Source organism: Anser brachyrhynchus, assembly GCF_964034855.1.
Source record: "Anser brachyrhynchus genome assembly, chromosome: 1".
NCBI classification, from domain to species: Eukaryota; Metazoa; Chordata; class Aves; order Anseriformes; family Anatidae; genus Anser; species Anser brachyrhynchus.
Window position 1 is genome coordinate 66,621,684 of NC_137694.1, and position 27,698 is coordinate 66,649,381.

Below are 27,698 nucleotides of genomic sequence, written 5' to 3' on the forward strand. Positions count from 1 at the left end.
TTTGGCCTGCCTTCAGAAGGGTTACAACAAACGTCGAGTTCATGCAAGAATGGACTGTCTGAGCAAGGCGTGCATGCACACTCCGCCTCCCTCCCTCCCTCCACTTCCAGTCATGCAGTAGCGACAGGGCCGTAAGTCCAGGGTTAAAGTACCAGCTCAGCTGCTGAAGGCATGGAGAAGAGACGGGCAGGGTTATTGTGCATTGGAATACATAGAACATCACCAAACTACCTCCAGGGACCGTCTCCAGCCACGCCTGTACCGCCTCATGGCGTACGGAGGGAAGGTCGGATGCTGAATTTAAAAAACAATAAATTGTAAGAAATCAAAATTAGACCATCAGTAAGTGTCTGAAACAGAAGAGTGACAAAGGGAGATTTTTCAGCAGCAAATACAGGAACAAAACACATGAGATGTTAAACAATCAATTCCAGGCTTGGGATTTAAATTGAGATAACAAGGGCCAAATCTTCCTTTAGGATCTGATATGTTAGAGTAAATAAAAGTGGCATAGTGAAAAAAATGCAGCATCTGACTAGCGTGTCACCGCTGCTGTGCTGCACTTGAAACTTTGTACAGAAAGGAAACTAACAGATGGAGCTGAGCTGCCGGGGTTTGAATGCCAGCAGACGATGAGGAGCACCTAATGCAGAGTGCAAGGGGCTTCTCTGTCCTGCCATGCTGTCCTAAACTTTCAGATCAAACCTCACCACCACTGCTACTCTGATAAACTCTCCAAACACCTCGTATCACAGCTCAGCCAGGAACAAATTTGTCTACTGAACTCAGATTGAAAACTTAAAAGCGTGTCCAAAAATGCTTATTTGCAATGCTCCTTTTAAAAAACAAACTGCTGATACGCCTGCGCATACCTGCACTGTGTTAAGAGTGTAATTGAAGCAGCTGATCTATGGATCAGGATTTTCCTAGCTTGGCCTAGTTTGAGGGGAAGAGAAGAAAATATTGCTTTGCTTCCCAAAAGAAGCTGGAAAGGTGACAAAATCAATTTGGAAGGATCAACACAGGTTTTCCTCTAGTTTGCCGGCACAGCTGTACCAATACACTATGGAAAAACAGGAATTATAAAACGTAAACTAAAAGAAAGAACTCAGAAACTATCGGGTCACAGACCCTCAAGCAGAAGCTAAAGCAACCTCAATTGCAGTAAGCTTATGAAACTGTGTTAACATTTTCTTTTACTTAGTGTTCTTAAACATTAAGCAAGTACTTGAGGAATATTGAATGTTACAGGCAGTGGAACACAGCCTACTTCTCACTTGTAGGGAGCTAATTTCACACCAGAAAATCCCAGTGCAAACTGCAACTGTAAGCCTAGCTGACCTGAACTGGAACTGTGTATCAAGTTGGACCATGATTTAAATACACAAAAGCCATCTAGAATTATGAGGAAAAGATGATTAACTGGAGTGGAATGTGATCAGTCAGGATGAGGTGAAGCCCTAGGCTTCTGTAATACAGATAAATCATGAACATTTTCTGTGGAAGACACCCCTTCTCATAATATACTTATTCCCCCTACAATTCTGACACAATGGTTATAGACTTCGATAGAAGACCACCACCCAGTGACAGCATCATTAACTTTTACTAAGCTTACGTTCTGCATAGGTAAAGGACCTAAAATACTTACCTTAAGACACACTGTAATATAGTCTAGAACAAGGACTGTAGAGACTGACAAGGCGTTTATAAAATGGCTAGACTGTTGGCAAAATAGGTATACTGTCAAATCTTAAATACAGGAAGTCAAAACAACCAGTGGTCAGATATGCAAGCCCTTTGAACTCCATCATTCCCCAATAACGCCAGATGAAGTTACACAATTTGACAACCAGCAGTGGAGAAACAGGCCCAATAAAGAAGCCGACCCTGTTCAATCTTTGCTGCATTATGTATGTAACATTATCTTTTAACTTTCCATAAAAGAGGCATAGTCCTCACTGCCACAAAAAGCACTTGGCACCTACCCCTAAAGTCAGTTACCGTGGTCTGATTACTACCAAATCTTGTGTACAGTGAGGAAGAATTCTATACAGTCAAAGCAGGCACACAAACAGGTCAGAGAAAGTCACCACCACCAAAGAGCTGAGGAAGCAGTCATTTTAAGTGGGCACTGACCTGAAAAGCAAAATGTTTAACCAAGTGTAATTTCAGAAAGTAGCTCCTTTGGATCATGGCTGCCCCTGCTGAAGTATGCTGCTCTTCAAGGGCACAGAAGCAACAGAGCTACGCAGCTGCAACTGTGATCTAGGAACGGATGGCGTGGAACAGGGGAAGATTACCTCTGGAGGTGGAGGACTTTGAGGTTGGCACCATTTTTTCCTCCTCCTCTTTTTCACGGATGTGTGTCCAGTGCACATCTGCCAGGATCTCCAGAGGATCAACCGGATTTACAATCTGCTGCAGCCTAAGGTTTCCAGCTACCAGGAGGACATGGCATACCAGAATATGGGCAGGGTGGCATGGAGGACAGGGAGGAAAACATGGGACAACAGTGGATAGGAAAGGTAACACATCATAGGAAAGGAAATAAGAAAAGAAGAAAAGATAATATTACTGGCTAAGACAGTTTTCAAGACAGGCAGAAAAAGTTCAGCATTGTGTGCACACATACACTAACACAGCGCTCCTCAGACTCCCCATCAAAGCTGAATAATGCCATTCCAGAGGCAAAGAGATGCTACTAAAAAATTCATTGTAGATTATCTCTATTGCAAGCAGCTTCGCTGAAATGAAGGACATTCTCTGGGTGTCCAACAGATATGTGATATGTAAATACCAGTTTAGTAGAAATTTCCAGCCCCTTCAGCCTATTCTTCATGATTATTGCCAAAGAGATCTTGCTTTTAAAGGCAAAACAACCAGTAGTTTGATTCACCAAAACAAAAAGTCTTTCATGCCCTACAATCAGGTTAAGTATTCCTTTCTATGCTGGGTAAATATCTCCTTGTGAATTAAATTACATGATGAATCTCAGAGTTGCATTTGTGTGTATATGTGCATGTGCACACATGGGCACAGACTTTCATGTTTAAAACAGCACTTTGTGCACTCCTGCTAATTTGCACAAAATGGCCTGTTCAAAGGGTACATTTTTTTTTCTGAAGAATATTGCCATTTTCATTATAACTTAACAGCACCTCCACCTCCCCTGAAGGGACTTCCTGTTGCAAAACTGAATTTGTTTAAAAGACATTGCATTATTCCTCAGTTACCTGCCTACACAAAGCTCAGATACATACGGATAGTCAAAGCGAACAACAGGCACATCACTAAAGCAACTGATAAGCATATTGCTTAACTGCTGCAGAATGTCCATGCTGGGAGCATCTAACCTGAGGTGAGTATATTGATAGACCCTGTCTCTATTGCTGTCTGTTCCGGGACTATAGCTCAGGTTTTATTTACCATATTAAAATAACTCATTCTACAGGAGACAAAGTGTTCAGCACCTGCAGGAGTGATCTTCAAAAGCAAATGACTCCTCCTGAAAAGTAAAATGCCCACTTAATTTATAAAGCAGTAAGTCAATTTTCAAAACACACGGATTACCACTGTGTAGGGCAAAACGCTTTTTCAGCAGTTCAAAGCTTCAAAAGCAATTAGATTTTCATATGCTGGACTAGTGTTTGAAGGAAACAAAAAGAATTAGCATCATTTAGAGGCTGCACTCATCATTTTCTGCTGTCTGGTTTTAATGAAGGTCCTCTCTCCTGGCCATGTTTTCCTCAGTCATGGCAAACTGTTTGGGACTTCTGCTTCAGGAATGACTGTGTGTGACATTTGCCATTAAAACTGCAGAAAAAAAAACAGGCAGAAGGAACTGCAGGAAGGACAGAACCGCCAGCTGGTCATTGAAGAGGAAAAGGGTTCAGACACACAAACTCAGATGCATAACAGGATTCACAATTTAGCCAAGTATTTAGCATTTTTATGTCTCTGTTACCTCATCAGAGAGTTTCTTATCAATCAGCATAACCGCACGGTCTAACCAGAGCTACTGGACATCTTGCAGGGACAGGAGTCTGGGCTTTTCTCACTGCATACCAAAGCACTCGCATGCAGGCCCCAAGATGAGTAGAGTTAGCATTTGCATTGCCACACAAAATTTTGTGTTAAAAGGTTTAAGTTTGCCAGCAATGGCTGAGAAGTATATAGTCACTCAGCAAGGCTAGAAAAGAGCAGGTCCCACATGATCTGTATGTTTTTAAATGGATTTCTCTGGGATTTAGATCAGTGTAACATACGCACCATCGGTTACCCTGCAAGTCTCCGGACAGAGGCCCAGGCCTGTCCTGGTTAGGATATAGGTCCTTTTCACCCTTTCCAGTAAATAAATAGCAGCTTAAACAGCACAGCCAACTGTGAAGGACTGCTCCTTGGCTGACAGGCAAACGTAACATTTCGTTGAGATCTAAATGCTTGAGAATTTCAAATGACAGCTGTCTAGCCCTCCCTGAAAACTGCTGGCTAAGCTTTACAGGATGCTGGGCGTTAATTCCACTTACATTTGGAAAGGTAGCTTTCCCCTCCAGTTCCTCTGTGGCACCTACCAGCGCTTCCTAAGAAGTGGTCAGTCTCAATGGTTAACTTTCAGTGGAACGAGAAGCCACCCACAAATCAAAGCCCTGGAAGCCATGTCTAGAGAACACTAGCAGCTACAACAGGGGAAACTTCTTCATTTATGCTCTTTAGCCATCTTACTAATACTTCTCATACTTACCACCCGAAAAGTTAAATTGGATAAAAAAAACAAACAAACAAACAAAAAATCTCATTTCATTTTTTTTTCCCCTTGGGAAAAAAAAAGTCAGAAGCTAAGCTACTGTTTTTACAACCGCATGTTGCAAAATAGGCAATTTGACGACTGGGTATGCCCTCTTACCTGCAGGAAGGCACTTGCATTTTCCTCCTATGTATTCTGGCTCTAATGAACCACATTGAGGGACTAAGGGATTAAACAACTATTAGAACCAAGTGCTTAAAACAAAAAAAAAAAAACAAACACCTAACCATCAGAAATAAACTGAAACAAAATGCTTTATGGAAAATAACACAGCTAGTTAGATAGGAATGTCGGGTTCATTTAATGCCCATTTTATGACTGAAAAATCTGAGGGATCTCCACAGTTTGATTAGCTTCCCCAACAGACTCTCCCCACAGACACATATTCACAAAGGACAATAACAAAAAATGCAAGTTTGCTCACACAGGCAATCTAATAGCAGTACTTCTGATGTGTCCTATTTGTCTGACCTATTACACAGGTACAATTAGTCTGCGTGTATGGACCAAATCTGGAACTCCTAAATATGTGGGGGTCACTGTTCATGCTCATTACACTAACCAATTGTCCAGATTTTCTAGATATCCTGAAATACCAGGAAACTTTATCTTTCTCCTAAAAGCAGTGGCAAGGTCAGACCTGATATATGGCACTTTGATCAGGAGATGAAGGTAACAACAGCTATCAAATCAGTTTTTAGAAGGCTGGTAATGCAATTACATAACACACGGAATCTTCTCATGTGGGACCTGCTCTTTAAAATAGTTTCCCCTGCTTAGGGGAAATGGAAGTGGAAATGATATACGGGTACCTTTAAATGTACCCGTGTCCTCTTCATTTGAGAGACGTTGAAGCCAGAGACCTTGCTGCAGCTCTCTCTCCCAAGGGCAATACTCCCCCTCTACAGCAGAGGGAACCACACATCCGTAACATCGCACCAGACACACGTGTGTACACACACAAGCAATGGTGAGAGAGAGAGAGAGAGGAAGACAGAAAGAAACAGAGAAAGGACAGCATCAGAAAGACAGACTGTCTGGAAATTCCCCAAGACCCCTTCTTTATTCCTGCTGTATGGCAGGAACGCTGCTCAGCAGAAAAAACATCATCTTGAGAACACCAAGATTTACCAGACTAAACATGCATGTTACCGTACTTAAAAAGCAGTCTCGACTTTCACAGCTCCTATGTTGAAAAAATAGCCAAAAAGCCTGTTGAGCTCATGAACAAAACTGGCACTAAGACCCAAAATAACAGGCCCTCTGCTTGCAGCAGGCAGCCAAAGACCTTTGTGAAGAAGCTCTTTGGAGTCTACTAGTCTTCACAAAAGGGAAATGTAAGTATAAAGACAAAGACAAGATCAGTAAGAAAATTGGAATGGTGGTGAAACACTGAGAATGTCTATTCTTAGCACAAACTTTGCATTTTGATGACTGAGACAAACACACAGGGGAAGGAGTCTTTCCCTAAGATATTCCACAGAAATCCCTCAGAGTGAAAATGAGAATCCCCTGAACTCCCTGACTTCTCAAGGAGGAGAGGAGAACTAAAAGCTCTAGGGAGAGCTAAAAGCAGCTTCTTCAGGCATGCCCTACTGTCAGCTAGGGCACCACCCTGAGTGAAGCACCCCACAGCACTGAAAACACTGCCTCCACACTGCTTCTACTTCTTGCTGCCAAATAACAAAAGGCCTGTTCAAATCCAATTCCCAATAATAATAATAAATAACAATAAAGCAACACATTGTCAGAAAGCCGTGAGTTTTCCATATTGGCAGGGTATATGGGAAGCATACTGTGTTGGTACTAGTGCTGCAGCTGCCCTGTGGGGAAAGATCTTCTGTATCCAGAATGACCAAACCAAAGCTTCCCTTGACAATAACTCCCTCAAAAAAGAAAGTAATAAAAAAGTGAAAGGAGAAGTTTTCCAAGGCAAATCTTTCTTATTCTGCATGGCAGATATGCAGTTCAGTTTTCCCTGCTGTCTAGCAGAAAGAAAGGACAAATCAATCTGTCTAACCTTCACTAGACTCTTCCTCTTCCTCCTCTTCCTCCTCTTCATACTCCTCATCGTCCTCCTCCTCCTCCTCCTCTTCTTTGTACTCAATCTCATGATTCTCCTCAGCTTCAATCTCTTCTTCACTCTTTCCCTTCAGGAGGGCATGGATGCGCACAGCCTCTTTCCATGGCACACCACCCAAGTCTGAAGGAGGTTGCTGAGGCAGCAGCAGTTCATCTTCATCTTCATCTTCCTCCTCCATCTCAGACTCTGAACTACTGTAAGGGTTTAAAAAAAGAAAAAGAAACAAGTAGTAAATGTTTCCTAGATCAGTCTTAGATCACTCACTCACAAGTCATTACAATAAACAGAAGTCCAAAACATACAATGCAAACCACAATACTTAATTTTCTGCTTTCAATATTTCATAGGCATTTTAGTGACAGCACAATCTGTGGCCTGTAGTATGATCCTTGCCCTGCTTTTTTTTTAAACAGGGTGAAGCAGCATAAAAGTGCTTGTAAAGCCATGTCCAAATACTTGTGCAGTATTAATTGTTACAGGCGTGACCATACTTGAATATCGTAGAAAGAAGTGACTTTCCTAATACCACATTGCTTTGGATAGACTGGTGCAAGAGTGCTTGGCAGTGTCATAATGTAGAAGGTCACATATTTTGATAATGGCAGCTTCTTCTAGCATTTTGGATAGCTAAGATGTTTTTGGCACTTGCTGGGGACAACCACAAGAGGCTTCAGGAGTAGAAAGATCACAACACAACTACCAGGTGCCAAGCACTACAGCATATGAGCTAAGGAAAACAGGAGAAAAAAAATGCAAAATTCCTCACTTTTCTACATCACAGACAGAATCACTGTATGCATTCACTTAAGTATACAGTGTACATAGTGGTAAGAAACTATAGGAAGCAGTAAAAGGATAATTACAATATTGAGCTTATTATTTGCACAGGAAAGTCTAAAACATGCAAAACAATAAATCATTAGTGCTTATTAGACATCTCTGTTTAATTCTAGCAGTTTCTCTGTATAAGTAGCAGGGACAAGAAATGTAACTGTCTACACAATGACATTTAAACTAGCTCACTCTTACATTCTGGACTACCTAGAGATACTGGGAAGAAAGATGGTTGCATTTGTCACTGGAAAATGAATGTGAACCATACCACATTCAGAGAATGCATCTGCAGGGTGAAAAGGTACTCTTTCTTTGTTTTCCATAATAGATCATTGTCAAAAAAGAACTGCATTTATTAGAACAACAGTTGGATAAAAAATAAAATATATTTAATATAACTTGTACAGTTGTTGTAGTTGTTTCCCATACACAAGGTTTTTATTACATAAGAAGTCATTATGTGACAAACCGACACTTTACAAAAAATGATACACAGCAGCGCCCTTTCTTTTGTATTGCAAATAAACATATCCGGGCTCAGAAAATCAAATTACTCTACCACTACATGAATATATAATGTTCATATAATTCTATTAATCTGTTAGAATGAGAGACTGTTTTTGACAGAGATGTTAATAAGGAAAACACTTCTTTTCATTTTCTGATTGTCGTGTACTTATGTCCATTGGCTCTTCAATTCTCCTCATGGTTCTGCACATATATAACATGATTTTGACAAAAGAGAAATGTTCAAGTTATAACCCACATTTTCACAGCATAAATTGAATACTTATTTTTATCAGGCCACGGTAAAAACTGAATACAAATGCTGTTGCATGCCATGGACTTGGTGTATATTCCAGGACACTGGAGCATTTTCCAAAGGCTTTACACAGATATGCTCACAAAGATAAAAAGTGATGTTCCCTCTCTCCCTCCTCCCCGACTAGCAGCACGCTTTCCTACCCTTTAGTATGGAAATAAACCTGACAGGTGCTGCATGCTAGCTTTTTCATGTGCTGTCAATAAGGTTTACTGCTAGTCCAACTGTTGCCATGACTGCTGAATGGGACAAGTTGCTGCTCTTCAGCCAGCCCGCTTATCTCATGTAATATTGACGACATACATTCTTTACCACATAGCTCACTTTACCTTCTTTGGCTTTTATTTATAACCTGCTTTTTGTTTGACCTTCAAATACTGAGAAATGAGAAGCTCAGAGGCAGCAGCGAGGTGGCGTGGTATAGTGGGCATTCCTTTCAGCGTGGTGATTTTCTGCCACAAGAAATAATTCAACAGCTGACACTTTTTTTTTTCCCTTCTATAAAGCAGCGATCAAAGACTAACTTTGGTTACTTTATGGAATTTGGATAACCAGTTGAATACCTCTTTAAAGAGATGTTCCTACACAGATGTAGTGCTGAGGGAAGGAACCTAAATTGGAAACGAACCTCTTCTATTCCTTTGCCATACAGCATGAGCTGTCCTACCACTCTTTTTTGAAAGGTCGCTGTAACAGAGGATTAAACCAAAACTGCAGATGACATTCTGAAAGTTACTGCAAGTTAAAGCCAATGAAGGCACTTAGAGGGTTTTCTCAAATGCTGTGTAGTCAGAGTTTGGTTGCTTAAACTATTTTTCCTCTTGAGGAGTTGATGCCTAAGCAAGATTAATTCTCTTTTGAAAAGATATCCTTTGAATACTACTTTCTGTAAAATTTCTCTGCAATGTGTACGCCCATGTGTACATGCATGTATGTGTGTAGGGAAGCTGGGTACCCAATGCAGAGTCTGATTTGGAGTTCATACCTAGGTGAACCCTGAAGCCCAATCCATTGCTCCATAAGACACGGAGGGAACAAAAAGTCCTGCATTTCCTCAGCCTGCTCCTAACCCTGCAGTTCTGCACCGAGACAGTGAAGATGATCAAATCAGGGCTTTGGTTGGCTTGTTACAGGGATTTTTTTTTTCTTTTGTTGCTGAAAAAGTGGTGAGACTTTTTCCCTTTGTTTTCTGGTCTTTCTGTGAAATATCAAGGACTGGATACAGCTGAACAGAAGATAACAGATAACTATATCATCTAGAAAATTCTCTCTTTGATGTTTGCCCACACAGCTTTATCAATGCTGTAAGTAAATTGCTTGCTGCGTTTGGATTTGGGACAGATTTTTTTCCAAGACAAACTGACAGGCAATTTAGTAACTTTTCTCCTTCCTTTCTATAATAGAGTGTGAATTGCCCACTAAACACTGCTTTGCACAAGCAAAATCTAATAATTCAGTCTATTACAGACAGAAATACCTAGTTCAATTCAAGTTATGAAGATGAACATATACAAAGACAGTTAAAGATAGCAGCTTATGTGAGGAAATTAAGCTACCGAACCTAATGGTGTAGGTATTCTTTCCACAGTTCTACAAAACAACTCTTGGAAATGACCAAGAGCTTCGTATCTGAAAATACCAAAGTTCCACTTTTTTAACTCTCTCTTCTCCTTTGGAAATTTTCTGCCATTCACTGACCAGGCCTACAGCGTTTTGATTTACTGAAATCATGACCAATAATAATAGGGCATCATACTACTGAATTTTGGTTTAGAGCTATAAACATAAAGGACCATGAACCTCACAATATTATTAATGCCTAAACTGTCACAACTGATTTAAGTCCTAGGCCTGAGCTGGGAGCTAAAGGAGGGATGAGTAAGGCAAGCAGAGTTTGCATTTCCCATTAAATAGTCCCATGATTATTCAACCAGACACTTCCAGTTCCCAATTGTGTAAACTATGTCAAAATAGCATATTCTAAAGAAATTGCTATGTTAAGAAATTAACCGAAGAGTATTATTTAAGTTTTGGAGAAAACTGCTGTACAAGTTATTAGCAGTTCCCAGGCCCAGAAGGTCCCATTGAGCTACATCTTCATGCATCCAAATCTACATGCTGTCAAGAGTGTCAGAGTTCAGGCTATTAGTAGTTAGCCTTCAGATGCTGCCCCTTCAAATTTACCTTAAAAGATATATAAATGACAGATTCTGTTCAACCTAAATCCTGTAAACATTTTAATGAACATAGCAGCATTCTTCACTACACTAATTCAATTCAGTTCAATTTCACATGCATAAATGTAAAGAATTTCTTATACAGCCCTATTCCTGTAGGTAATGCATACACTGAATATGTTTGTAGGCTCTAATGCTGTTACAGGCTTATCTGAGTTTACTTCAAGAAGACTACTGGGCAGACTGAAAGCTGAAAGGATAAGGGTTGTTATTGCTACAAAGAAAAGTAGATGATTAGAAACCATTATTAAGAGACTAAGAATTCAAAAGTATGAGATTAATTATAAAGTTCAGAAGCATTCTTCATCAAATATTCTTTCTCACTGATTCTTGCAGCACCTATTTCCATCAGCTCTATTTGCAAATACTTGGATCCTAATGTTTTTACACATCCCTTCGTAGATAAAGGAAAATTTGTAAAGGTGCAATATACTTTTCAACAGGCAAAAGTACTGCTTCAAACTACGGTCTGTTAGGCTTTGCATCAGCAGTCAGTCAGGATTACAATGCTCAGTGTGTCAAGCTTGAGTCTTTGAACTAAAAATGTTATTAAATTGTGATGCAAAATAGACAAGAAAAGTTAACTTTGGAACCCACTCCCATTTGAACCTGTGTTCTGCTTGCTCAAAAGACTCATTTGTCTTTAATATAATTTTCAAAATAAATAAATAAATAAAATTTAAAATTTCTTTCCAACTTAGGACTGAACTACTTAGGACTGAAGTATTATGGTACTATAGTTATCCATGGCATTATGGTACTATAGTTATCTTCTAAGAATGGTAGTAAATTATTTAGAAGAACAGAAACTACAACGTAAAATATTTGTGTACATACATGAAATACTTTCAAAGAACTTTAGGAAGAGCAACCTGGCAAACAATATGTGAAAAACAAAAACAAAAGAAGCTAAGGGAACAATAGGCAAGAGTATGTTGGGACGGTTATAAGAAAGCTTATGGTCACTGTGTACTAACCTGCTGGGCACATCCTCTTCTGTTCCTTTGTCCAGCACACTGCTCAGGTTATGCTCTGCTAGCGTCTCTTCAGGAACCTCTTCCAGTTCTTCTTCCCGCTGCAGTGACAGTCGGTAATTCTCCAGCTCAATTCGCTCAGGCGTGCCACGCAACCGCTTAGCGAGGCTGGGCTCTTCCAGCCCATTTACATTAGAACCTAAAGAATAAGTCAGTGAATAAACAATAAATGCAACAGTCAGGACTGTAATTTTTTAAGGAAATTGAGCAATTGGGAGAAATGGGGCTTGAGGCAGAGGGAGGTAAATAAAGCAAGAGAATACCTTATGCCATTATCCTGTTCACCACTACTGGCAGAACCTGTTGGGGAGCCAGACTGCAAAAGGGAATCTTAGTGTTTTTGGCTAACAGATGCTGGAAAGAATGTTAAATGTCCTCGATGAGAGAAGAAATAAGGATGTTTTAACTGCGCTGGAGCCTACATCATAAATACTGGGGAAGGCCTGGCCACAGGCTGGATGTATTCTCTGAGACCAAGTAGGAATGCCAGGGGGCAAGCCTGCTGCATGATGTCAAAACTGTTACTGGTCAAGCCAGGTAGGTGAGCTACATAGTTAGAGAGCAAGCATCACTAATACTTAAAGATGCTGAGAGGGAGGGGATGAAAAAGTCCCATTTGGAGTGAGTTTTCAAACTTTTTTTGGATTTGAATTTATTTATTTTTTAATCAGAGTTTGAGATGAAATGAACCACAGGGAAAAAAGTAGATGAGATGTTCGCAAGCACGAACATCATGAGTCCCAGAGAATTGCAAGGGCATGTGCATCAGATATTTGGAGAAAAGTATACAGAAGCTTCATTCACCGTAGCACTCAATTAATTAAATTCTAACCTGCATTCATCTATCTCTTTTTAAAATTCTAGTATTTTAGCTTAAACAGCAAGCCACTGTTTACCCTTACACAGCTTACTATTTACAGAGCCTAATCTTTCCTAGCTTCTGTTTTGCTACGCTAAACAAACCGAGCATTCCTCTCATGAGATAAGCTCTTCAGTGCACTGATCACCCCCTAGGTCTCTGCACCTGTCCCTGTTTGGATTAATCTTTCCAGAACCTGCGTGATCAGAATTGTACACAGCTTTCCAGATGAGGTCTTATCAGTGTAACATACAGCCCTGCCAGAAATCTCTCATCTGGTACACCCTGAGAACACATTTGCCTATTTATATGCCACATAATACTGGTGGCTTTTGTTTATTGACTGATATTCAGATCTTTCTCCTTCTCTGCTTTCAACTGATAAGCACCTTGCTGGTAGCCAAATCACTTCCTTGGTGCATGACCTGGTACTTTCTACTATTACATTTCTATTTTTAATACTACAGTCCACAACATTATGCAGCTCTCAGTGTATGACATGCCTATCCTCCTCTGCATTGATGAGGGCTTGAAATGTTGCCTCAGCAATGAACTTCATTAGCAGATTTTTCCTTTTTGGCTAGTAACCTTAGCAAAAGCAATACAAAGATCAGTCCTCAGATCAATTTTTTGAAACTCCATAGTCTGTGGGTGTTACCCAACTCCATTAATTCAGTTTTGAATAAAACCTCTAAACTCTCATCTACGCCAGCTCCTCAGCTACTTGACGCTTCATGTATAACCCCCACATTTTACCCAGCTTAAATAATTATTTCCATGTGCCAGCTTTCAGGTACTTTACTGAAGTCCAATTTTTGGATGCACTGCATTTCCCTCATGGAGGTAATCAGTTACTTCATCAGTAACAGCTGTCAGGCTAGTCTGGCACAGTCTTTGGTGAATCCATGTCACATTTTATGCCACATACCTTCACGAGGTCAAAAGACTTCACTTGCAGAACTAGCAGTCCTTATTTATTCCCCTCAAAGAAGGTGTTTTATCTATTGTTTAGATTAACAGATCTGTACTTGTTCAGATCACCTTTCATCCTTTTATTTTTTTATTTTTTATATGCACATCATACTTCTGTCACCCAGCAGTCACATAGCATTACCCTGAATTTGATAGTCAGGGTGCATCAGGATAGCCTGATTTAAACATAAATTGCTACCAAAAAGCTCACAATTTCACTGTACAGTTTTTACAGTTTTCTGAAACAAAGATTATTTGGTCTCATTTTACTTCCACACATATAGTATAGTAATATTTAAATTTTGCTTCCAGCTTCATTGGGTTAATTTCCATTTCCAAACCTTGCTATGTATACACTAACATCTTTTGCTCCCACATTCAATGCCACCCTCCCAACTGAAATTGGAGGCCAAATATCCACTTGCTTTCCTGGCTGTACCTGAAACTGCATTTAATCTCAGACTCATCCTCTGTGGACCCACTTCTGGTTTTCCTCATCTTGCTTTTACTTACATACTTAAAGAATACAGCTGCTTGTTTTCCTCTTCTATACAAATTCGAACCCAGCACGAGCTTTGGCAACATTTATTTTATCCTCACATGTTTTGACCTCCAAGACAACTTCTGTTTTCTTTCTCTGTTCTTTGTAGTTTATCAGTTTATTCCCGTGACAGCCCTTATTCAGGACAATTATTCACCCAGTAACATCTCAGTCTCTCACACTAATTATGGCCTTGCCATAATTAGTGATGTTAATTTCCAATCCCTCTCAAGAAAGATAAAATCTCATGGAGACAACTGCCAGGAGTGCTTTTCCCTCTTGCTTGAACCTTTCTATGATGTGGGCAAATGGCTGCTGTGCCCCTGGCTGTAACTACCGGGGTTATTTATGGTACAAACCGCAGCTTGCTCAGGTGGAAGGAGGGAGCATTATCTTCCATTTCCAGGCACACAATGGTCTCTACCGTTTCCTGCTGCTAAGCCTTATGTTGTATTAGTCCTTTCAAAGTTTAGTGGAACTGAACTGCCTCCTCAGCTGGGATTCACATTTCATTTCATTCTCTCTAGATGGTGATACCACCTCAGCCAAATCTATTTTTGTAATCTGTGTTACATTCCCCAGCCCTGAGTTCACAGTAACAGGGGAGCTGACCTGGAATATTGTTCTGCCAGTTCTGGCTGACTTGGAAAAACCAAGGACTCTGGGTAATGGAAGAACATCAAGGTGAAGGAAAACACAGAAAGAATTCACCAAATCATCATAAAACGAGAGTTTTTCTACTTGGAACTCTTTCTACACAACACAGCACTCAGCTAGGCTCAGCTATTTCCATAGAAATATCTTTTCACAGACTGTTTTTAACTTGTTCTCTTCTGATGCATACCCCAACATAGCTGGAATGTTCACAAGCCAAAAAAAAGGATGAAAATGAGAAGAATTAGACTTTTTTTTTTTTTTGCCTGACATTATTTCAGTCCTATGTTTTTTTTAACAATCTTAAGCTTTTTTTTGTGTGTGTCTGTTTTGTTTGTTTTTGGTCAGCCTTTTCAAGGAAAAGTAAAATATATAATATCATGTTCATATAATTAAATCACATGAATGGAGTATTGGAAAAAAAAAAGAAAAAAAAAAAGAGATGCTTGTTTCACTGCCTGGGCTGGGGACAAAGACCAGTAGCAATAACTCTAAGGTAAAAAAGGACTGAAAATCAAGCTGACATCTGCTTATATGCATTTCACCAGCATATATAATCTTTCAGGCATGTTATTCAATAAAAACAAGTTATCATTAACCTTCTAATCATGAAGACCCTGTATCAGTATAACATGTACAAAGAGAATCAAACCAATTCTGCCACAGTATAAACAGTTAAGTTTGGGCAAATGAATCAATAAAACTGTTAAAAATTTGAAAATATGAAAAATCTACCTAAACTTAAAGGTAAAAGGATGTGGTCAAGCCAGGATATCCCGTAAGCTTGGTAAGGGCTCTCTGTCTCAAAACACCAACAAAGTAAGAAGAAAATTCCCAGCAATTTTCAAATTAATTTATGTATCTACACACTTCAGATACAGGATTGGTCACACGCCTGCACCTTACTTTGCACATAAACCAGCTCTACATTGAGAACATAATCCAGAAGCTCAATTGATTACCAACATCAGCAAGGGATCTGTAGAAGTTTGGTCTATGTGAACGCACTTCGTACACAAGACTTGGTTTTGTTTCTAAAAGATGCCTTGAAGGCTCATCTGGCTAGTTGCAAAGCCACTGTCAAACTTGCTACCAAATGTGAAACAGGAGAAATGCTACCGATAGCCAACTGCCTGCACCATGAAGTCGTCAACTATCAGAAGGAAAGCATTACAGTTCGCAAACCTAGCTAAGGGACAAAATTAAGCAGGAGATATAGGTTTAGTTAACATTACAAAATGATGAACAATTTCTCCACATCATGCTATAGAGTCAATTCATTTGAAGCTACCAAAAAAAAAAATAAAAATAAATTGGCATAGGGAAATTTGTGGATGTCCTACACTTATTTCTTCTAAGTATATATGGTGCTGTATGCATGGGCAAAGTCTATTTCAATGCAGTTCTTGTAGCTGCTAAAGCTTTGCTTTTTAATGTTCCTCTGGAGAGGAAAGGTCCCTCTTTCAAATTGTCATCTTGTATTCCCCAGGCTATTTTATAGCTTGCCAGTGGGAAATAGCTGCAGAGTATGTTCATTATCCATTATCTGACATTCCACCTTGTCAGTACATTTGGGCCCAGAGCCAAAAGCCTGAAATCAGTCACAACTGAGAGAAAAGGGGCTGATGAGGCTACATGTGCCAGAAAAATGCTATGTTATTAGCTAGGGGGGGTTAGCTACCTGAAAGCCAAGAGCAGTTTCTCATGCAACCAACAGATCAGTTAAAAATCCACAAACAACATCCAAAATAGGATACATTTTAAAATCTGATTCTTTACTTTGGAAGAGCAATGGGCCACGAACACTACATAGATCATCCAAATGGAACTGTTTTTCCTAACAGGACGGTCTGCTTAGCTGTTGCGTGAAAGCTGCCAGAGTCCTTTAATTATTCTCAGCCTTGACACGGCCTGCCTCCTGTAAAGAAAGTCGTATGATCAGAGATAACATTCCTACACTGAACTGCTCCTTGCCTTCCCACATGTGTCCTTTTCTCCGTCCTGATTTCAGCAACTTTGGAGACTACAGGAAGGTCTGAGAATCTCCTCTTGCAAGAGTAGCCCATCTCTATTTTTCCCCAGATTTCTATACAAGCTACAGATTATTCTCATGAACCAGATGAAATCTTGCCAGGATTACTCCCTGACATAACACTTGCTGAAGACATAGGACAAAACTGGAATCTAAGAACAATTAATTTTCCCCCCAAGGGAAACTACCTGCTTTTGCCTAAATCATTTCTGTGTCATTGTACTAGAACTTGTTTTTCATTAATCATGCGGTACCTCTGCACTTCATTTTCTTAGTCAAATCTGATAAGACTGCAAGCTCTCCAAGGTAAATGTCATGTCTTGTGAAGTGTGGATTTAGTATTTTGCACAGATTCAGATGGGGCCTCAGGGAGGCACAGCAACACAAATAAAAGAATCTACTGAGAAACACATGCAAAAGAGGGAATGAATTAATACATATCTCAGGATAATCTTCATTCTGGATTTCTCAAATCTTGTGCTTTTATAATAGTCTGAAACGCTTTACCTGCTTGTTTTCAATCCTATTTTCCAATCCCTTGGATTACTTCCTTCTCCACACAAATGTTTCAGAACACAGTTATCTATATCAGATAAAGCAACTGCCATGGATACATCATCATATCACATACGACAAAATACTGAGATGGCAGATGGAATTTTTCTGTGGGAGTTTAAAAGTAATGCAGTGAACACAGAGTCAGGTATGGCAAATGTCCTCAGATTCCATTGTCATTAATCTGTAAGAAATATCTTTGAGGGTAAGGTTTCTGAAGTTTGCTTGCAGTTCAACAAAAATTATTACTGAGTTATGTAGAAGAATACAAATGATCTATAATAGCATTTTTGACATCTCTTTTTTCATTTGTTTTAATGTCAGATTGAGTTTCATTTTTTTCCCAAAAAGTTTCACCTTTGCCCACTTTAATTCCTTCAACTGTCTCTTTGTACTTCAGCTCCACTCCTCACCTAAGGGCCTCAAAATGTTTTACAAGTATTAGCATATTAAAACAAACGATTTTGGAAGTAGGTAAGAACTGCAGAGGCACTGCACAAGTCCAGACACAGAGATCAAATACCAGCAAGTCAGTCTCACAACAGATTAGTGGCAGTGCCAGAAACAGCATCCAGAATGCCCAACTCCAAACCTTTTCTCTCAACTTCACCTTAAGTGAAGACAGAAGACTTTGAAATAAGAAAGGGACTAACAAATGTCAGATATTAAGCATCACAATTCGATGGTTTACATGAGCAAGTGGAGCAAAGGCACCTCCTATGAGATGCTTGTTGTGCTCATAGCACAGTGTGCACTAAAACGGAGTGCTTAGTACTGACGCACACACGCTGTTGGATGCTGTACATGCTGAAACAGCAAGTCAATTAAGATATCCCATTTAATTAAGTGCAACTGATTTCTTTTGAGAGACATGGCCAGAAATCCTTTCCTTAATCCTCTCCAAAATTAGTATATAGCCACTTAAGAATTTTGGTACTGCACAATATGAAATACACAAAACATATAGCTGGTAAATCTAAAATGACCTACAGAAGTACGTTAAATAGAGTTTTTTAAGGCTAGGAAGAAGTTTGAAGTTTTTAAAAACAGATGCATCCACTCTTTAAAATGTATCTTCTCTTTTAAGAAAGGTCTCTAGAAAACCAGTGGAAAGAGCCCTTTCAGGATGGGTGAATTCTTGTCACTGCTTGTTCACAAAGCCTCACATCACAAACTGCAGAACTGCGTATTTCCTGGTTGCATCCCCTGGATTTTGATAAGCAACATCCACAAAGCCAAAAGGATAATAAAATACCTGCTCAAACAGAAAAGAGAATGCATTTATTTGAACATAAATACATAATAGTCACCAAGTGTCAAAGTTATTTTGATATAACATCTCAACGTTCTCTCTTACTATCCTACGGTATTCCCAAGTCCTCAGGGAGCCTGAATTACTCAGCTATATTGGGAAGTTGTCAAATCTTGAATTTTCTGATGTCTGCATTTCCAGCTTGATCCATACCATGTTCTGCTAAACATAAAAGCTCTGAATTCAAAGAGGACAGTACAGTAAGAAAGCAAAATCTATTCATAAGATATCCAAAGTGTCCATGCACAGGATTCAAAATGAGCTCAAACCTGAAGATGACCCTACTTAAATTTGTCTGTAATGCACACACATCAGTCTCAACAATAAATAATAACTAAACTTTCTAAAAGCTGTGCCTGAGACCTCTAGTAACCCCTCAAATCTCAGTCCTCAAACTGTCACCAAACCATTTCATCCTAGCAAATCTGGGAACTAAACAGAGAAACAGGGACATTAAGCTGTACAGACAAAGTTGTTTTATTTAAATATCCTCTGATGCAGAAGTACCCAATAGAGAGTTATTAAAGAACCAGCAGACCAAGAAATTTTATAGTCTTACTTGATTCAACAGCACACAAAATAAAAATCAGTGAGATTCCTGTTGATATAATACTGGCTTCCTAAGCAAAGGAGAGCAGAGAAGAAGCACTCAAAGGCACCCCAAAACCACTACCATGTGTATGGGAATAACTGACAATAAAATATTCAAGGAATTCTGAAACTGTAGAAACCATAGATACCGTAGAAACAAACTTAAGAAGATAAAAGTCCTCCTCCACAACCTGCAGCTACAACTAAGTTCTTCATATCTCTGATACCGTCAGTAAAGGTGGAAGCCCATTCTCTTCATACTTACAAATGTGAACTGGACTGACTATTGAATGGAATTAGTAACTTAGAAATCCATCTTATTGATGTTGCAATATTTCCCCCCTGCTCCCACACTATTCAGTTAAAACAGACTTGTAGAATTATCAAAAAAGACACTGACAAAATGTTGCTTCCTACAACACTGGTAGAGCAAGAGCAAAACAGCTGGCAAGTTGACCGATCTTTCTTCATTTTTAGTGGAAGCCAGCAAAAGTAAATATATTAATCAGTTTTATTTCAAGGTCATCTTTAATTCACATTTGTGACTCGAAAACAAGTCAAAATTCATCTGCAGCTTAAACCATAAATTATGTTTGAGAAATATGTGGTGTTTTTCATAACAAATGCATGAGGTTTTATTATTACATAATGAAAGTTTAAAGCTCAGGACATATTTTAACAATATAGAAAAGCTGTCTTCACTACAGCAGAGGTATAGAACAATCCAGGAATATATTTCTGGACTCCTGGAAAGAGTCCAGTGTTGTAGACAGTGGGTGGAGAAAAGAAACTGGGGAAAGGAGATATTAGGTCACTTAATCCAAGCCCCAGTGTACACTGCTAAGCTTCATTCTCCTTAATGCTGCTTTTCTAGCAGAGTATTTTAATATTTGCACAGATTCAATTTTTACTTCTGTTTAAACAGGTTAACAGTACTAGGGAGATGAAACACCTACATCAATTTAGATTTTTTAAGTTGGTTAATTATTGGTATGTCCATTATCCAGGAATATTGGTAAGTCAATAATGTATTACCTATCATTTTCCATTTTGTTGGTATCGTCTAAGATGTCTTAGCTCTCTCCAAGCATTTTGATCAGCTCTATCATTTGTTGCATGGCCTTGTTTCCACTTCCTAAAAGAAACTTAGTGTGGGAAGGATGAAGAGCAGTAAAGGATAATCTAGCTAAAGATAACATTACTTTGCAGGGATAAATTTTGTCCTGGAAACGGTTGAAGGTATATTACCTCAAAAAGCCACTTGGGATGAGGCACGCCCAGGAACTGCCAGGGAGAAAAAGGAAAAGAGAGAAAGGCCACACTGTATTCCAAAATCACCTTGACTTTGGCTCAGGGTTTTTTGCCTTTTTAAAGTGAGGTATGTTCTTTGTTTTAAGTTCCTTTGAAATTAATATTTAAGAGTGACTGTCCAGTAATTATCTTATCCAAACAGTAACCTCTTTTATGTTGTTAGAAAGAAAGTTTCTCCTCTACTACGTAAGACTTTAGGGAGCTTGTTCATAGTGGCATCCATTTCTCACCACTTGTACATAGCAGCCTTCTGAAATCTCTCATTTCAGCAGGAGGTATCAGACAAGGTGATTCCCACTGTGCAAATAACAAAAAGCTGAACCAAGAACACTTCCATCTAAAAGCACCAGAGGAATCTATCAATACAAGGCATCCCCCTTTTTTTTTTAATAGAAGTCTGCTCTTTCAATTCCATCTCGGATCCTGGAAAATGTTTTCACCATTAAAGAACGAGCAATCAGGAACTAGACATTTAATCATACATAATAATAAAGTCTGGAATACCAAATATTTTCAATTTCCCATTCAAATTGCAATCAGATTCAAAACATAGCTTTGGAATTAATATCTTCTTTCAACTACTGAACTAACCAGTCTCTCTTCTGCTGCAATTTACAACAGAATTTCATAATTACTGGATCTCAGAATATATTTAGATACTAACCATGTCCTCACTTGAATTTCTACCATATTTTTTTTCAAGATTACGAACTGCTGATAATGGAACAGGTTGAAATCTTACACTGGCAATTACAGGAAAATATATTGGGGAATACTTGTCCTAAGCAGAAGTTGCATACACTCCAATAAACATCAGCATCTGCTCCCCTTATTCTCTTGCGTACTTTCCTCGTATCTGCACTTATCCCACCTGCTCTTGTGTAACTTGTAAAGCAATTGAATATTCCAAGCAATCCAGAGCTTCATACCTTAGTGGGAATTTTTCTGAAGCTAAGAAAACTCTATTACATAGGTATATAGCCAGGTATATTCAAAATCGCTGACAGTTCCAAAACAAAGCTTCCAAAAGACCTAACTGATTAAAGATAACATACACATCAGTTCTGATGTTTTAAATCACCAAGTTACTGAAGTCTGAAAGTATCTGAAACATCTCTTGGGTACAAAAAATGTCCTATTTTTAAACACTACTACCCCCAGGCCATCAGATAAACTTCTGTAACAGCAGAAACGACAGTTATGAAATTTTCCAAAAAAAGAAAACACGGCCTTCTGGGATGACAGCAAACATGAGAAATGTCAGACTAAACATACATTTTTGAGAGAGGATGTAAGTAACTAAACAGAGCATAGAAGTGCCATCTTGTCCTTAAAGAGTATCTGCCCTGTTTTGTTTTGAAAGCCTAAGATAAGCTCTATGTTGCCATGATCAGCTCAACAACTACTACTCCACCTTTCTCCTTATCACACTTCACAGAAGCAGGAAAACAGGTTCACTGTTGACTCTGTGGTATGTTCCTTCTCTTCAAATATCTTCCAGTTTTCATTTATTTATTTATTTTTAAGTTTGCTTTTGTCCCCTTGTTTCCCCTTTGTATCTGAAGATACATTACAAACTGCGTATCTTAGTATCTCATGCTGCTGTCCACAAGCAGGTGGTAAAAGCGCTACTGTCTTAGTTATTATATACATAGACATTTGTTCACTCATTTTATTATTTTTGAAGTACCTCATGCCTTCTCATCGCTGTTACAGAAGATTAGAAGATCTACATGAAACAGTTATGTTACTTTCTACCATATGAGATGAAGAAGATTATTTTGTCTAAAATGTGAAACAACTTGTACACAGCAGGCTTTCTACACTACCCTAGTGTTGGGTGTTGCAAAAGAAATCGTCTATGCCAGTGTTTCTCTTGGCAAAACTGCTACCAAAATTAATCTGATGAAGTAAGCTGTTTTGGGATGCATGGTGGAAAACACCTTAATATTCCTTATAGCTCAAATCTTACAAGGAAGTTTCCAAACGCCTGTAAAGGCTAATTCAGTTGAGCTTCAGTTGAAGCAATTTTATTTTCAAGGAAATAAAGCATTCACATTCTCCACAGACTTTTGTGCATTTTTAATGGTTCACTACCTCAATGTTTTGAAGTGATTTACACACTAAGTATGTTACCTTACTTTTAAAGCTTGTACTTAATATAGTACTATTTATATTGTGAAGTTCAGTCCTTCAATTTCATCTCTGGGGTAAATAAATAGTAGTTATCATCCACATAAGATTTTCTGCAGATTATTTCTTTGGCAACTACAAGTGAGGATAGTAACTGCAAAAAAGTACACATGACAGCCCGTTTTCCTTATCTGTAGGACAAAGATCGTATTTAATCTATTTAACAAGTACAACAAGTCCTAAATAATGTTAAAGACTCTCAAAAGCAATGGATGCAAGTGAGGGACAAATCTGTGAGAGTCAAGACCCTAGAATAACATATTCTGGAAAATCAATGTGTTCTCTTTACAGAACTAAGGCAAAGAAGCATACACACCCAGCAAGAGCATAGCCCACCCCAAATCTTCTACTTTCCTTCCTCATTTTTAGGCCAGTTCATTTGTTCAACAAAGTTTAAAAATAATCATATTTGACACAGTGTGTTATTTGGGGCTTTACGTACAGAATAAAGTTTCCCCTAGATTAAATAATTTTAAGATAAATATCCTAGGTTGGAATGGGAGTGAGGAGAAAGTGTGGTGGTGAAGAGAAGAACACTTGACAAAGATTCAGTTTTGCTTCACAAGCAAAACTAGGGTGTCTTTAACAAAAAGTGACTTTTGAGTGTCAGGGTCATGCAAGAAGTTCCCTGGCAGCACCCCTCTGCCAGAGCAGGATCCAGAGCTCAACCCTTCCCTGAGGCATTAGTAAGAGAACCCATGAAGTCATCAGACTAGAGAAGAACCACAGGGACAGAAACAGAAAGCATGAGAGATCTGTGTAGACTTCACAAAGAATGCGGTGAGAGTGACTGGGAGCACCCCATTATACAAATATTTGTTTTCAGATAAAAATTGGAGAAACCAATGTCTACTGTACTGGGAACAGCAAGGACTGTCTGACTTCACCACAGATGGGGATGAGCTCAGGAAATGCACCTCCCTCCATCCTTTTTTTTTGGGGGGGGGAAGCAAAAATTTGATTTCTGAAGAAAATATATGTACCTGTAAAGTTAACAGCTTTCCTGATACAGAACAGTGGAGGCTGTTCTAGTGGTACATGGAAATGACATTTCTAGTTCACACACCAGCATATGAAGTTTTATACTGGACACTGACAGCTCCTTCTCAGAAATGAAGGTCCATTTTAGCTTCAAAATTAAGACTATTGATCACAGTAAAGAAAAATAAAAGGCAATTTCAAAGGCATAAAGTGATTACTTTCCTCTAAAAAAGGAAATCTTAATGTGTAACAGAGTTGGTTTCACGTTACAGCTCTGTGATCTACCATTTAAACCTAACTGCTCTGGCCAAATCAACCCACATCAACCCAATTAGATGCTCAAAAGTCTTCTGCTATTACAAGCTTTCAGTTGCCAACAGTGCAGTAGGAAGCATGAGAAAGCATATGAGATAAGAAACAGAATGATTCCCTAACGGAGGCTCACCCAGTGTATCTTACAGAACAGGAAAATGTAGCTCAAAACTATGAAACAACTCCACATGTTGGTCATAAGAACGTAACAGAATAGTCTGTTAATGGTCTTGAGGAATGGAGGTCATCTCCTCACGTGTCATTCTCCTGAGAGGAGAGAGCCATCCAGCTAGAATATGAGACACGGGACTTGGGTAAAAGGCCTCGCATTTACTTATTTTATGCCTTTCCATCATTTCTAACATCCCATCATCTCAGCTGCTGCTGTACAAATAAGAGGAAACAGATCTTGCCCAAAAGCTTACCTGTCGCACCAGATGCAAAGGCTATGCCTCCCTGCTCCTCAGTGTTGACTTACACTCCCTCACGTTCTTCCTCTCCCCTCACAGATGTGTTTCACTGCCCTGTTTACAGAGTGCTAGAAAGAACTTTGGCCTGTAGCAAGGCACACAAAACAGCCTCCCAAATCAAAAAAAAAAAAATCAGTGAAGCCACAACACTGACACTGACAGTGTATCTACAGCAAAGAGGTATGATATTTGGTATGGGGGTCCTTACCAGTTTTTCTACACAAATATGTAATGCTGTCTGGGCAGTGTATGCCCTGCACACTGAGCAAACCACAACGTAACAGCAAAATAAAATAAAATAGAAATAAAAAATAAAAACTTTAAAAAAAAAAGTACAGAAGTAGACTGAAAAGTTACCAGACCCAGTGTCTGCCAGAGCAGAACTGCCCTCAGAAGTCTCTGTAGTACTTTGCAGTTACACGTGCATGGAGCTCCCCAAAACATCTTTGGAAGAGTATTCAAGCTTCCTAGATCTATTCATTTCATTCTCCCCCAAATATTTATCCCCCACAGCATTCCTCACCTGGAACTAGTGGAAGAAGAAGGGGGATGACAAAGAAAAACTCAGAAACCTGAAGATTGTTTGGAATTTATTCCCTTGAACATTTCACACAATTGAACAAATAATGTCTTGATTCCACAGCAACAGGAAAACCAAGTAGTACATAATTTAAAGAGACACACACCCAAAACAAAAACAGGTTAAAAACAACTGCATAAATAAAAATCTTCAAAGAAGCTATACAACGGAGACATGAAGCCTTTCTGAGCACTAATTGTCTCACGAATATTTTCTGTCACCAAGCTTATTTCATTTAAACTCCCTCAATTTCCCTGAGGGAAACAGTCTCCCCAAACAATTACTTCTTAGATTCTACTTAAAAAAAATAACACAACAAAACACAACAAACACAGATGTTTTAATTCTACAATTAAAAGAATCCAAGTCCTTTACACAATATTCTTTTTCTAAGATGCATAAACTTTTAATGAAGCTCTTAAAAGTGCCCAGAAAAATTCATATCACCCTTCAGAATATACACATAACAAACATTAAACAAATATTTCAGTGGAACAAGTCTACAGGTCTGAAAGCTAGAGAGAAAGGTGGAATTGGGAGATCTTTTGCTCCCCAGAAAAAGTGTTCTTAGCAGGATCCAGCCATGAGCATGAACTAACCACATCACTATTTTGTATATTCTTCCTCAGCCCCCAGATCTTTTTCTAGGATTTTTCAGTGAAGCTCTATTAGGTCAGCTGCACTTCAGCTCTTCAGAACAAATAACCTTCCAGTTGTTCCTTTGCCTTTCCAAATGTTCTGGGATTCAAATTGCTGGTCCCTTAGCATTCTCCTTTCTTTTACACCAAAGCCACACAAATCCTGATAAGAACACTGACAAGGAACATGATGGACTGGGAACAGTCAAGCACATCTCCTAAGAGAGATTCCTGGCTTGCTATTGAGCAATGATTCACCGGGCACCGAACCTTAGTCCTAATCATGCAACCCACGCACTCTCCTCAGCTTCCAAAAACACAGGATCTGATTCTTAAGTTTACATCTTAAATCTTCCAGCAGCGAAATAAATCTTGCATTAGGTCTCTTTGGAGCTGTATGAAACCCCATAAAAGGGTTCAGTATTATGTGCCCTGTCCTGCAGAACACAACACCACCATTACTCCAAACAAAAAAGAAAACCTTCAAGGCACAGCAGAAGAGGAACTATCTTTCCTCCCAGTTTGGTCATACATCCCAAAATATGGATGTACCTTTTTTTAAAATTTTATTTTGGAGTGGGCAGGGGAGGGGTGTGGATGTTCGTAAATGCAGAGTTTAGTGGTTTAAAATGAAGGCACCAAAAACAGAAGAGTATGTCACAGAATTAGTTAGTTTACTGTATCATCTGTAATTTAGTGTTTATAACACAATAAATTAAAATGAACAAAACCCAAAGCTGAATAATAATGAAAAGAAGTGACCAAATGGAGGATTTCATGAAGATGTGTTTGTATGTACAAGCAAACAGTATTGCTTTGAGCTGAATCATTTTCACAAGGCATGTTCAATGTATGTTAATGGAACTGGAAAGGGACAATGATTATGAGCAAGCTGCCAATTTATATATAGAAATTTATACAAAATGTATTTGTACTTCATTAGGCACAGAAGTAGAAGTGTGTGCAAATATTATTGTACGCATCCATAAAGACTGTGAAAATCACAGTTTTGAGATCCTTTTGAAAACGTGGCTCAGTTAATTTACTTTATAGGGTACACCATTTAGAGGAAGCGTTCACCCTTTTCTAGCTCTCCAAGTCAGCAAAAGAACTTCCTCTTGTAAAGTCCACCTTTACTCACTATACACAACCGATTACATGTTTATGGGTCTGCCATAAAGGTTTTCCTCATAACATCGCTCCCTAAAAACTTTTAAGGCACACCCATAGAAGATTTTTTTTTTAACTTTTCATATTCTTTTCATATTGCACACCTGTATCATATATACTATATATTTTTGTGATTGTAAAGCAGGAGACTTAATGCCTCTACTTTGTACTTAAATTTTCAGTTTTGCATACTATGGCTTATAATTGGTTTCTTAAGTCTTTCACGGGTCAAGTAACTACTGCAAAGACCTCATGACTTGCATATTATTGCAGTATATTTTGAAGTATGAGCTTCCCTAGCACGTCTTTTCCTTATGAACTTCCTATTGCTGAAGTGGGCAGAAATGCACTGCTGTGAGAAGACAAGCTTTGAATGGGAAACATCTTACAACAAAACATCACCACCTGAAGTCACCCCAAGGAGCATTATCATAAATCTGATATGGGTAAAGACTGTTCCAAGTCCATCTGTCAAGAAAGAGCTGGAAGTTTGAAAATACGTTCTTACAGACCTTTAGAACAAATAGAAAAAACAGCATTTGCATTAAAAGCACATTAAAACCATATAGAGTACTGTAAATAATATTAAAAAAAAAAAATCCAAGACATGGTGGTTACAGATTATCAAAGGGAGAGACAGTTGAGAAGCAAAGTGTTTTTTTTCCCTTGGCAATAGCAGCAACTTTGGAACAAAGGCAAACGCAGAAGA

At 38.9% G+C, this 27,698-nt stretch overlaps 1 protein-coding gene across 17 annotated transcripts in view; it reads right to left on the minus strand.

Annotated features, from left to right (window-relative positions):
* The window catches only part of MICAL3 (microtubule associated monooxygenase, calponin and LIM domain containing 3), a 182,415-nt gene that overhangs the window by 39,108 nt on the left and 115,609 nt on the right, over positions 1–27,698 (minus strand). For 13 of the 17 annotated variants that reach the window (XM_080600102.1, XM_080600104.1, XM_080600103.1 and 10 more), the window contains 3 exons: positions 11,762–11,957; positions 6,828–7,084; positions 2,304–2,441 (listed from right to left, as the gene is read on the minus strand). In XM_080600102.1, coding sequence (XP_080456228.1) covers positions 2,304–2,441; positions 6,828–7,084; positions 11,762–11,957 — 591 coding nt within the window. Of the gene's footprint in view, positions 1–231; positions 295–2,303; positions 2,442–5,619; positions 5,710–6,827; positions 7,085–11,761; positions 11,958–27,698 lie in introns of all 17 variants that reach the window. The other 4 variants (XM_080600094.1, XM_080600098.1, XM_080600099.1 and 1 more) reach the window with 3 other exon arrangements.